Raw genomic sequence first — 12,781 nt, 5'->3', positions numbered from 1 at the left:
CCACAAATCATCAATTTATCACTATTTTAAAGTGATCGCACTTTACAAACGAATTTAGACCAACTAATAAAGTCCTGGCTTTCTTAGGACGTTTAAACATTCTTTAAAATGAATACTCCTCTTACTACTATATTTGAAGTCTTTCTGTCACAGTTATTTAAAGAAAGTTTAGTACATGCAGCACTGAAACCTTCAGCATCATTGGTAATATAGCAAATGTGTGTATAGACAAACAGTATTTGTTTACACATACAACACTGCAAAGGTTTTCTTTTTTTTAATGTTTAGATTTGTTTTTTCATTGCATAACACCATCACGGAGGCCCGAAATGTATTCCATAGTACAGCAACAAGCCAAAAACACACAAAAAAGAAAGAATTGATTTGACTCATGGTTTATTGCATTTTGTCTGTTGTTATTGATATTGGAATATCCCAAGTTTATTGCTCAGACTCAAAAGTCAATTTTTGTCTTGTTTCTCTTTGCTCTTTTCCCTGTTGTTGTAAATTTGCAGTATATAAATAAAATAGTTTTGAACTGGACTGAAAAGTGCCCTTTAAAAAAAGGGTGGAATTAAATTTAATAGAAATGTTCTTCTGTGCTATATAAACTGCAATACATTGCAAATTCCTTATATAAGATATAAAAGTCAGTTCAAGTTTAGTCCGCTCTGTTTATTTCTTAAAATTGCACTGTTATACCTGAGTGCTAAACTTGATTCCAAATGGTATGTGTCAGGGTCACACACAGACACGGGCACACAAAGACAGAATAACATTACTCAAACTTGACGCATCGTGTCACCATGATGACAACTTTTCACTGACTGTTGCGGTTCAGAGACTGCACCTCGCAGGAGAACAGGGCGGTCTTGTCACGCTGCATTGATTACTCACCTGCATCATCTTGTTCTGCATTCTTAACATCTCCCTCGGTTAGACCTCAGTTTCAGCTGTGGGTGTGCTCGAGTGGCTACAGGTTAATAGTCATGTAGCTAAAGGTAAATTGAGCTTGCACAGATGTCACTGAACCCTTTTGCCCCTGAGCACATTGAGGACTTCTCATTATTCACACTGACTTCAAATCAGGTGCAAACTGATTTTAAATGGCATTGATATAAACTGCTATGGCATTTTCATTGATAACAAGATATAAGTGAAAGACCTGCATACAAACAACTTTACAACCACACAATTTCTGGAAAATACATTAAAAACAGAATTACAGGTGATCATTTTAATGTGTTCATCACTACACTCAGCGACAGGATGGGCTGGCATGAAATCCTGTATTTTCCATGTAGGTTTTCCATGTTAGGACATAATGAAAATACATCTAGTCCCTACGAGGTCTTAAAATAAGGTAAACACAACCCAACCTGATCAGCAACATGCGATATAATACCCTGTGATGTCTTTAATTCAGTAAAAACTCAAACAAAATGAACATCAGAACATTCTTCAGAACATCATTCTGAAGAAACTTTGGACGAGTCTTTTTTTACAGCGTTGCTTCAGTTCATTGAGGTTTGTGGATATTTGCTTATTCACAGCTCTATTAAGATCCTGCAGGTTGAGGCCTGGACTTCGACCGTTTTCTTTTTCAGCCGTTCTGCTGTAGATTTGCTGCTGTGTTTGGGATCGTTATCTGGTTGCATGACCCAATTTGGCCCAAGCCTTAGCTGTCGAACAGATGGCCTCACATTCGACTTCAGAATACTTTAGTTCATGGTTGGTATGAAGTGTTTGGTCTCGCCTTTCAAAAAGGACACTTTTCTAAGAATCAGATTATTTGTATTATGACCTAATGCATCAAATATTAGAATTGAAAGAGGGCGCATCCTTCAAATCTCAGGTAAGTAACGACACTACGTGACAGGTTATTGTATTAAGGTCATGTTATTCAGTGTATGTTGTAATCAACTTTAGGGTTTCCACTGAATGTTTACAACAAATTATAATTATAATAAATCCGATTTGGATACTTTTCTTAATTATGTTCTAACAGATGGATGAAGGCAAATTTATTTGTAAAGCCACCTTCAGCCACAAGCTATTTTAAATGCCTTTGAGTGAGATATGATGGTATGATGTTGTAGAAGGAAGGGAAAACTATACTATAAAAAAAAGGTCTAATCATAATTTAAAAGTTAATAACCCAAAAACTAAGAGAGAGTACACATGTTATTGTGTTCAGTGCTGCTTGAACTACAACGTTGAGTTCTTTTAAAGAGAGAAAAAAATCCATGTACAGTGGGGCAAAAAAGTATTTAGTCAGCCACCGATTGTGCAAGTTCCCCCACTTAAAATGATGACAGAGGTCAGTAATTTGCACCAGAGGTACACTTCAACTGTGAGAGACAGAATGTGAAAGAAAAATCCATGAATTCACATGGTAGGATTTGTAAAGAATTTATTCATAAATCAGGGTGGAAAATAAGTATTTGGTCACCTCAAAAAAGGAAAATCTCTGGCTCTCACAGACCTGTAATGTCTTCTGTAAGAAGCTTTTCTGTCCCCCACTCGTTACCTGTATGAATGGCACCTGTTTGAACTCATCATCTGTATAAAAGACACCTGTCCACAGCCTCAAACAGTCAGACTCCAAACTCCGCCATGGCCAAGACCAAAGAGCTTTCGAAGGACACCAGGAAAAGTATTGTAGACCTGCACCAGACTGGGAAGAGTGAATCTACAATAGGCAAGCAGCTTGGTGTGAAAAAATCAACTGTGGGAGCAATCATCAGAAAATGGAAGACATACAAGACCACTGATAATCTCCCTCGATCTGGGGCTCCACGCAAGATCTCATCCCGTGGGGTCAAAATGATCATGAGAACGGTGAGCAAAGATCCCAGAACCACACAGGGGGACCTGGTGAATGACCTGCAGAGAGCTGGGACCAAAGTAACAAAGGTCACCATCAGTAACACACTACAACGGCAGGGAATCAAATCCCGCAGTGCCAGACGTGTTCCGCTGCTGAAGCCAGTGCATGTCCAGGCCCGTCTGAAGTTTGCCAGAGAGCACATGGATGATACAGCAGAGGATTGGGAGAATGTCATGTGGTCAGATGAAACCAAAGTAGAACTTTTTGGTATAAACTCAACTCGTCGTGTTTGGAGGAAGAAGAACACTGAGTTGCATCCCAAGAACACCATACCTACTGTGAAGCATGGGGGTGGAAACATCATGCTATGGGGCTGTTTTTCTGCCAAGGGGACAGGACGACTGATCCGTGTTAAGGACAGAATGAATGGGGCCATGTATCGTGAGATTTTGAGCCAAAACCTCCTTCCATCAGTGAGAACTTTGAAGATGAAACGAGGCTGGGTCTTCCAACATGACAATGATCCAAAACACACCGCCCGGGCAACAAAGGAGTGGCTCCGTAAGAAGCATTTGAAAGTCCTGGAGTGGCCTAGCCAGTCTCCAGACCTCAACCCCATAGAAAATCTGTGGCGGGAGTTGAAAGTCCGTGTTGCTCGGCGACAGCCCCAAAACATCACTGCTCTCGAGAAGATCTGCATGGAGGAATGGGCCAAAATACCAGCTACTGTGTGTGCAAACCTGGTAAAGACCTATAGTAAACATTTGACCTCTGTTATTGCCAACAAAGGTTATGTTACAAAGTATTGAGTTGTATTTTTGTTATTGACCAAATACTTATTTTCCACACCCTAAAAAATTATTCAGGGGCTTAGTAAATATCATTATAATTCTAAGTTAGATGACCTTGATTAAATCTTTGAAAATCACAAACGTGTTATCTTGAGTTGAAAATACTGAAAAGAATGCTTAAATTTTCAACACCAGTTTTTGAGTTGAACTGAGTTCTTTTGTTCAAGTTTATTTAAAAGAAAAAATTCTGTATTTGAAACACAGGGTGCATTATTTAAATCTACTCAATATATCTCATAGAAAGTACTCATAATAACTGAGACACTGGTATTCATACTTATCATTGTCTTTAACTTTAATTATTAATGGTTCAAAAATCAACATAATTTTGTCCCCCAATACTAACTTAAAACTTTGAGTAAGACTAATGACCTTTGGCATGTACCGCACGCGAGGAGCATGGCCTCATGGGAGATTTTCTGCACGTTGAACGAGACAGACACACATCCACTGCAGACTTGGTAACGTTTTCAGGTAAGTGACCAATTCTTACATTAGCTGTCTTTATCCACACCGTTCTTTTATAACATGTTCTGAAGAAAGCGTTTGTCATGGTGGCTCACTTTTCGCAGCGTGTTTGTGCATGTTAATTTAAGTTTTCAACCCGTCTTCCAGTCAAGGCGGCGGGAAACCGCGCCCTTTTATCCTTTTACGTTCTGAGTCGCTATCTGCGTTCCGGGTAATTTGACCGGAATGTCCCGGTACCAGTGACCTGACCGTTTAATTGGGGGCATTTTAGGAACCACGTGAAAGCAGGTGTGCTCAGACATTTCTAGAAAATGGCCCTGTTGAGTCGCGGTGCGGGAGCTGCGGTAGTCACGCGGCCTGACTCACTCTGTCAGGTTGTTCAGGAGATGAACAGACGTCATCAATGGCTTTGGTAACTAAGAAGACCTGCCCGCGGAACAGTTCATAGCAGTAACCATGCTGCTTAGCTTTCTTGTTCTATGTGGGGTCTTTCAGAGCATATAAGACGCTGCTTTCAGCTTTGTCCCGAACAGGGCCAGTTTTTGAGAGAACACTGACAGGACCGCCCGGGTCAGCAGATTACCTCATCCAGGGCCGGTCCAAAGTACTATGGGGCCTTAAGTAAATTTAGACTGGGGGCCCTACTTCCTTTCAGATCTCAGAAAATAATGAAAAAAAAAAGCTTTGGTCCTTTTGGTCAAGCCAAAAGTACCATCATTTCCAGTATAGTTAGTATATAGTTAGTATAGTATAGTTCCAGAAACACTCAGTTTATTTAAATCCAGGTTGAAGACTCACCTGTTCTCAGCTGCATTTGAATAAAGCACCAAATCCACACTTTTAAGCTTAAATTTCAAAACTTACATTTAACTACTGATTTTATCTACTGTTGTGATTTTATGTTTTGATTTTATATACTGTTTTGTTTGTTAGTTTGTTTGTTTGCTTGCTTTAATCAATTTTAAATCATGCTTTTTATTTGTTTTTGTTTCTCTGTAAAGCACTTCGAATCACCTTGTTGTTGAATTGTGCTATACAAATAAATTTGCCTTGCCTAGTTACTCCCAATTTACATAAATAAATGTTTATTTCAATCCAAGCTAAACTTTCTTATAAGAGATTGGTGTTATGGCAGATTACTCAGTGACATGTTTTGTAATGATAAAGTTTTGATTTGTATTTTTTCAGCACCATCTTCACCACCAGGAAAAAAATCTGCATCAACTACAAAGTAAAGCAGGTAATTTTACTCAGAGGACTTGATGTGTTAAATTTTGGAAGGATATGATATTGTTTTATACAAGCTGAGTAGTGGATGGTGATACCACCTAAATATTTATAGTGGTTTTGTGGTGGGTTATTTTAGTCATACAAATGCCAAATCTAAATTTTGAGAATTTTTCAGTTCGGTAAATATATTGATGAGTTCATGGCCTGTCATCCAGTGTCACCATGAGTATAGGCGCAGCCCTTTAAGTGGGTATTCCCCTTGTGCGCGCAGCACTGAAGTATTTTAGTCCACGCCCACCTGCTGTGTGGGCCTCACCCTGGTCTAGTATAAGTTACGGTGAGACCAGGAAATCGGCTCTACCGTTTTTCTTCAGCCAGCCAGAAGATGTCCAGCGAGACCATCCGTCTGTGTCCATCCTGCCAGACCGGCTACATCATGTCGTATGACCGACATGCCGTCTGCGTGGGCTGCCTCGGTCCTCACCATGCGGACCTTGCCCTCACACCTTAATCCTATTGCTGCTCCTGTTAGCTCCTCCCGCCAGAGGAAAAGCAGTGGAGGTCAGCCTTTTTCAAGGCTGATGCTGAGGAGGCGTTCCCACTAAGAGAGGCACTCGCTGGAAGAAGCCATCGAGTTCTGGTGACAGAAGGGTGGATGAGCCAACGCTCATCCACCCCTGGCCTTCACATGTCGGCAAGGACGCCGCTCCCAGTTGTTGGTGCGCTGCTCCTGGATCTGCCTGGCATCATCCAGGAGGCAGCTGGTGAGAAGGAACTTCCCGTCCCTCAGCCTGCTCCACCCCCATCTGATGATCGTGGCTCAAGAGTTGGGAGTTCGCCTTGTAATCGGAAGGTTGCCGGTTCGAGCCCCGGCTTGGACAGTCTCGGTCGTTGTGTCCTTGGGCAAGACACTTCACCCGTTGCCTACTGGTGGTGGTCAGAGGGCCCGGTGGCGCCAGTGTCCGGCAGCCTCGCCTCTGTCAGTGCGCCCCAGGGTGGCTGTGGCTACAATGTAGCTGCCATCACCAGTGTGTGAATGTGTGTGTGAATGGGTGGATGACTGGATATGTAAAGCGCTTTGGGGTCCTTAGGGACTAGTAAAGCGCTATATAAATACAGGCCATGATCTGGCGGGAAGGTATGGCTCCACTCACTCTCGTTGCCCAGATCCCATCTGGCCTCAGTTCCCAGGGATGATGACCAACCTCTCTGAGGCAGCAGCAGAGCCAGCGAAGATTAGAGCGCCGGTCTCTACCTAGGGCTTCACAGAGGGCTTCACAGACCGGAGTTTTCCGCCTGTTCCCCCTCTGGAGCCGAGCCTCGCTTCAGTTTTCGGCACCAAAATGACCAAGGTCGTTGGACAGCGACCGGCCCATCCCGCCAAACTTGACCAGCTGATAGCAAGGTTCACTGATCGCGCACATCAATGCACTGTTCAGTCAGCTGCATTGACTAACAACACTGATTTGCTAGCGTTTGTCATCTCCAGGAAGGTGGAGGAAGCAGAGCTGCCAGAGGAGCTGAAAGGCTTTCTCTGTAAAGCCGCTGACACGATTCTGAATATGAGCGCCACTTCAGCGGTGTGTTCCTCTCGCATCGCTGCCTGGCAGACGATGGTTCAGAGGGCAACCTGGCTCCGCCTCTTCCCTCTAAGATTATACAATCTCACAGGGAAATAGTGCAAGCAATTCATAACATAAAATTTAGAAGCTTAGTGGAAGATAATACTTTATGTTGAGGGTTTAGTCTGCATACTGAACAACTCCACTTATATGGATTTATGTCTGGATGTGTAAATTAATCTTTTGCATGTTAGAAAATAAGGTCCAGGTTGCAAAAAATGGTAGATTTTTTTATTTATTTATTTTTTTGATTGAATCAGAATTTTGGCCTTCAGATTTTTTGTCCTCTCCCATCCAGGTCAGTGCAGCATTTCATAGGATCACGACCCTGAACCTTGAACCAAAGTTCATGTCATCGTTGGACTTGTATTCATCCAAACTCCTGTCCTTGTTTCAAGCCAAGAAAGGTGCTGCTGGACAACGCCACAGGGCACAGTTAAACCTTCTGCTTCAGGTAAGGAAGATTGCATTTTCTAACCACAAAAACGTTCCAACACAGCATTGAAGAGGCCCTTCCACTAAAAACGGCTTTTCTTAGGTTTCTGTTCAATATTTTAGCTCCACAGGTGTTCTTACCTTGATGGTGGGTGTGAAAACAGGTCAACAACAGAAAAAAAATAGTTATGTTTAAGCTAGAAATGGTAAGTCATGTTTTAAATGTGCAAATTTTGCCTCAGTTGAGACTTCCTGTTTTACAGAGTGGAAATTCCATCGAGAAAAAACGAGAAGTCATCATCAGATGTTTCATTGACCATCTGGGAGAGGATCCAAGTGCCTTAATCAAAACCTTTGAGGTTGGTGCAATAAATCTGTTTTAGGAATATTAGTACCGTATTTCCCGGACTACAAAGCGCACCTGAATATTAGCCGCACAAGCTAAAATCAGGGGAAAATCCTGGTTTGTACATACATTAGCCGCACCTGACCAAAAGCCGCAGGTGTTTCAATGTTGACTTATCATATGTAAGAGAATATGCACAAAGGGAATTGTCAGGAAAGAGATGGCTGTTTGGAGACACACCCCTTTTATTAATATCTTGAAAAACAAGTTATGGGTACATATTTGCATAACTTTTTAGATATATGTACAAGTAGCGGTAATTACAAGTAGGACACATGTACTGTGCTTCATAAATGAGTAACAAATGTAGTACATAACAATAACCTGCAGCACACCAGAAAAATAGATTCAGACTACCTTTTAGGCTCAGGTGCAGTGACACAGCTTTAACAAGAAGAAAAGTCAGTCATTCACCACCATCTTTCTCTTCTTCCTGCGCACTAAAACCACCAAAGTCCTCTTCTCCAGTGTCGGAAACGAACAGGCTCAGGATGGCTTCGTCATCCACTCTCCGCTTCTCTCCTTCGTTGTCACTTTCAAAACCAAAGAAATCCTCATTGTCAGTGTCAGAGTCGAACACCCTCAGAAGGGCCGTGGCGGTGTCCTCCTCTCCATCATGCAACAGTCCAGCCCTTCAAATCCGTTGGTGATCGTGGATGTTTTCACACTTTTCCACGCTGTCAGAATCCACCGGTGGAATTGAGCATAACTTGCTTTTCGCAAGTTTATCACCGCTCGTCATCCACGCCTACCGCTGAACGCGTAGCGCTACTTTGAAGTTTGTTTTTCGCACTACTTGTACGGCACTGTGTTGCCTGGCGGATGGACATGTGACCAACATACCACTCTTGAACCCCGATACTGTGTGTCTGATCACATGCCCTTCCGCCAGGCAACAGCGGAACAAACAAAACAAATCTTACGATATGACAAAAATCATGGACAATCCAGAGAAAAGCCGCACCTGACTAAAAGCCGCAGGGTTCAAAGCTGGTGCAAAAAGTAGCAGCTTATAGCCCGACAATTACGGTAGTTTATTTTAGCTTGTGAGATCATAGAAAAGTTTTAAGATACTGTTCTAAAGAAAAAAAAAACACTTCAAAGCATACAAAAGAATAGCATTTGCATTTGCTATTGCTATAAGATTTTGGAGCACAGTGTCTACATATTATGAGTACCGGTGATGTCATACAAATGAAACTTTTTGTTTCAATGTTTGGAAATATGTGAGCTTAAAACAGTTGTTTCTCTTTTTAAAGGACGGTGCTGATGCTGTCTTTGTTGAAGAGGCTTTGGCTGAGGAGGTGATGAAGATTTACCTGCTGCAGAATCAAGACAGGTCAGGCGAACCTACTGATGTGGGTATTGTTATTGAAGGCGTTACTGTTCTGGGCAAACTTGGGAATCTGAGCAAAGCCTGTTGCTATCTTTTGGGACTGTGCTATGCTCTGGATCTGAAATACCCCAAGAATTTCAAATGCACATTTGAAGCATTTCGAAAAGTGTTCATGGAGCTGGATCCAGGAAACCTTTCTGTCAAGGTTCAAAGACTGAAAAATGACCTCTGTTCATTGTAGACAAAATTTCACAGGGCTGTTCTTAAAGTGTTAGACTTGTTAAGTGACATGTAATGCTAATCAAAAGGTTCAGTTGCGACATTACATTGTTTTGACATTCCTGTTCATAAATAATGTTTGTACCATAAACTGTTTTTGTATTAACTTTCCAGATTCACATTAAGGTGTAAATGGGAGAGTATCATTATGGATGTTTTTTGGTCACTCTTTAGTTATAATCTTCCCAATTTTTTGGAATCAAAATAAGATGTTCAAAAACTATGTCACAGTGCAAATGGTTTTTTTTTCAGGATTTATATCTTTTTGGGATCTTAATTTTATTTTTGTCATTTGACCTTTTCTGAAAAGGTAAAGCACTGCGTTCACTTGAGCCACTTTTATTCTTTGTATGGCAGGTACATTTTTCTTGTTGTTAGCATCAATATGCCAGTTTTACAGAGTTTTATCAAGCATGCCAATTTGGATGCAATTTTATTATATAAGGCTGTTGTGACTGAAATTTTATCCAAGTTTTATTCCACTGAATGTAGAACAGATTTCAGCTCACTGTGTTCAGAGAAGGAATCTGCTAAATGTGTGATTCACAAAAAAGCTGTTTAAAATAAATCATTGTGAACAATGTTGAATTGACGTGGTTCTTTTTTCCTGTGTGTGTGTGTGTGTGTGTGTATAAATAAAATAAACACTTAATTTAAGCAAAAACGTTAATTACAATTAACTTAAAAATATTAAGTAAATTGCACCATTATTTAAAAACAAATAATTGTAATGGTGTAGGTTAAATGTGCCAAGCATTTCAGCATTTCCTAATTAATATTTTATGTAGTTTGAACTTTTGGTTACTGTTGTTTTAACTTAGATTTTCAATTGTATTTACTCAATTTTGTATGTTACTGTAACATCTTTAATTGTTCATAACAACTTATTCCATTTTAGTTGGATTTACTCAATTAATAAGGTGTATTTAAGAGATGTGATTGTTTTTGCATTTACTCATTATTTTTGAGTGTAAAAGTGTTGCACCAAAATATTTAAGTAATTATCAGTTTTAGTTCTTAGAGTGCACCCTGATTTACGAATAAATTCTTTACAAATCCTACCATGTGGATTCATGGATTTTTTTTTTTTTCACATTCTGTCTCTCACAGTTGAAGTGTACCTCTGGTGCAAATTACTGACCTCTGTCATCATTTTAGGTGGGGGAACTTGCACAATCGGTGGCTGACTAAATACTTTTTTGCCCCACTGTAGTTGTGATATGTGACCGTTTGGGGTCATTTGTAATCCAGGATTACATGAGCTGCTGTGATATTTTTAATAAAATAAAATAAAAAACCCATAGATTTGCCACGAATTCTTAGCATTATAGGCTTTGATTTTAAGGTAAATTTCTACTTCTTCTCAGTACATTATAATGTGTTGAAGTGAATCATGGCTAACAGACCTAGAACAAGATTCACAAGTATCCTGAACTACACAAGGTTTGACAACCGAACACCCAGAGCAGACAAACTTACAGCCTTCACGGATATTTGTACAATTTTTACGGACTAGTTACTGATCACTGTGTGGATGAACAGTTTGTAACTTTCAGAGGCAGCTGAAAGGCAGTGAGTCCCTCCTACACTAGCTAAGTTTGACATAAAGATCTGCTGAAACTGTGATGCCAAAACTCCTTTATGCATAAAAATGAGTGAAAGCCATAATTATATTGGAACACTTTAGAAATATCTGTCGTAGATAAAGAAAACAGTTCAGGTACAGCAATGTTATGTCAGTCATGTTAGTCACTAAAATAACTTGGAGTCAACTTCTGGTGGCAGAAAAAATCTATATCAACAAAAGTAATTCAGAATAGCTTTTTGTGCAAAAAATGCCAACATAACTGTAACTTGCAGAGTGTGCTGATATTTTGTAAACTTAACTCTTTCCTCATCAGTTATCAGACAATTAGACTTCATCCTGAAAGTCAAACAAGGCCTTTGCACGGCTGTACAAAGACAAAGTATGAATTAATGTTAGCTGAACCTGAGGGGCAGCCTTAAGGGAAACCATGAAAGTTTAGTACTGAGCAGCAAAGGTTGTCCAAGTGCTTATAAATATTTTCTAGTGAACACTGAGTAAGACAAAAGAACAAAGGACAACCTGAGACTTCATTAAATTCTCTCCATCTTTTACTCGTCTGACTGAAAAGTCTGAGTCGCTCTGAGGCAGCAGTGTGGGCTCTTGTTAAGACTCCATGAAGAAATTCAGCCGTGTTTGAGGTCCTTAAGGTCACAGAGTCGAATGAGACTTGAATTCAATGTGATGCTAGGTCATCTTGAAACAAGAAGCCAAAAGAGGGCCAACTAGGTAAAAGAAAGCCATCCCAGAAACCCCTCGTTGATGCGTGTGATACAGCCAGAGGAGCAGGTTTCATCAGTCAAGGTCAAAAACATTTTCAGTGACATTTGCGATAGCATGGTTTCCATAACAACAGTTCTGATTTCTTCATTATTCAAATGATCCTTTCCAGAGTTCGCTGATCCACACTGACTCTGCTGCAGAGCTTCATTTCATTAATCTTTTCATTAAAAAGGTTTCACACAAAGCAAAATCCAGAGACTCATACCTGATGAGCAACTTTATAAAAATTACACATCAAAATGCATAAATATGTACTGCCTTACATTTAGTTCAGATCCACATCATCTGTATTAAAGTTAAATAACAATTACCTAACTGTAGGACAAACCTGTTGAAGCTGTCACAGTCACTGACTGGTCCCAGCGTTTTGAGTTGGATTTATTGTTTATTATTGGCGAGTCTCTGTTCTCAGTTTTTATTTTCAGTTATTATTTAGTATTTTGAGTCTTCAGCTCTGTTTGGTAACTGAGCTGCAGTAAATCAGTAAACCACCCTCTCAGAGCTTACTGTAGATTGCCATTCAGATAATGGGACTGAATAATACGGAAGCTTTTTTAACTTGTACAAAACATTAAAGAACACTTTGAAAACACATTGAACCTCAGATACGGGAAAGAAAGCATCCTGGAACTTAACAGCCTTTAATAGTCGGTTTATCAAAAAAAAAAAAAAAAATGTACACACTTTAAAGACCTCTTAAGTTCTGGTGTCTAATTGCAGATCAAACAAATTTGAAAAATATTTCCAAGAACCTCAGAATTAGCTGATTTTTATTTATTTTTAATAATTACTTAATTTCCTACTGTCAACATTTTTCAAATTAGAGGCCCTTCAAAGTACACCTGGGTGGACTGAACTTTGGTCCTCAGCAGTTCTGAGCCTTACAAATCTCACCTTCTGGCTGTGATTCATTGTGTTAAACATTCTTGAAAAACTTTAGCCAAACCAGTTTTTTT

At 40.1% G+C, this 12,781-nt stretch overlaps 1 protein-coding gene across 1 annotated transcript; it reads left to right on the top strand.

Moving 5' to 3' along the window:
• The first annotated feature begins 3,628 nt into the window (after nt 1-3,628).
• LOC113032795 (uncharacterized) lies at nt 3,629-10,042 on the top strand. Its single transcript, XM_026185919.1, has 5 exons — nt 3,629-4,561; nt 5,338-5,389; nt 7,300-7,455; nt 7,700-7,795; nt 9,102-10,042. Exons 1-5 carry the CDS (start codon nt 4,461-4,463, stop codon nt 9,417-9,419), a joined length of 723 nt encoding a protein of 240 aa, XP_026041704.1. The 5' UTR covers nt 3,629-4,460; the 3' UTR covers nt 9,420-10,042.
• Nucleotides 10,043-12,781: the final 2,739 nt, after the last annotated feature.

Source organism: Astatotilapia calliptera, chromosome 11 (genome assembly GCF_900246225.1).
Source record: "Astatotilapia calliptera chromosome 11, fAstCal1.2, whole genome shotgun sequence".
In the NCBI taxonomy this organism is placed as follows: Eukaryota; Metazoa; Chordata; class Actinopteri; order Cichliformes; family Cichlidae; genus Astatotilapia; species Astatotilapia calliptera.
This window is presented reverse-complemented; position numbering and strand designations above follow the sequence as displayed.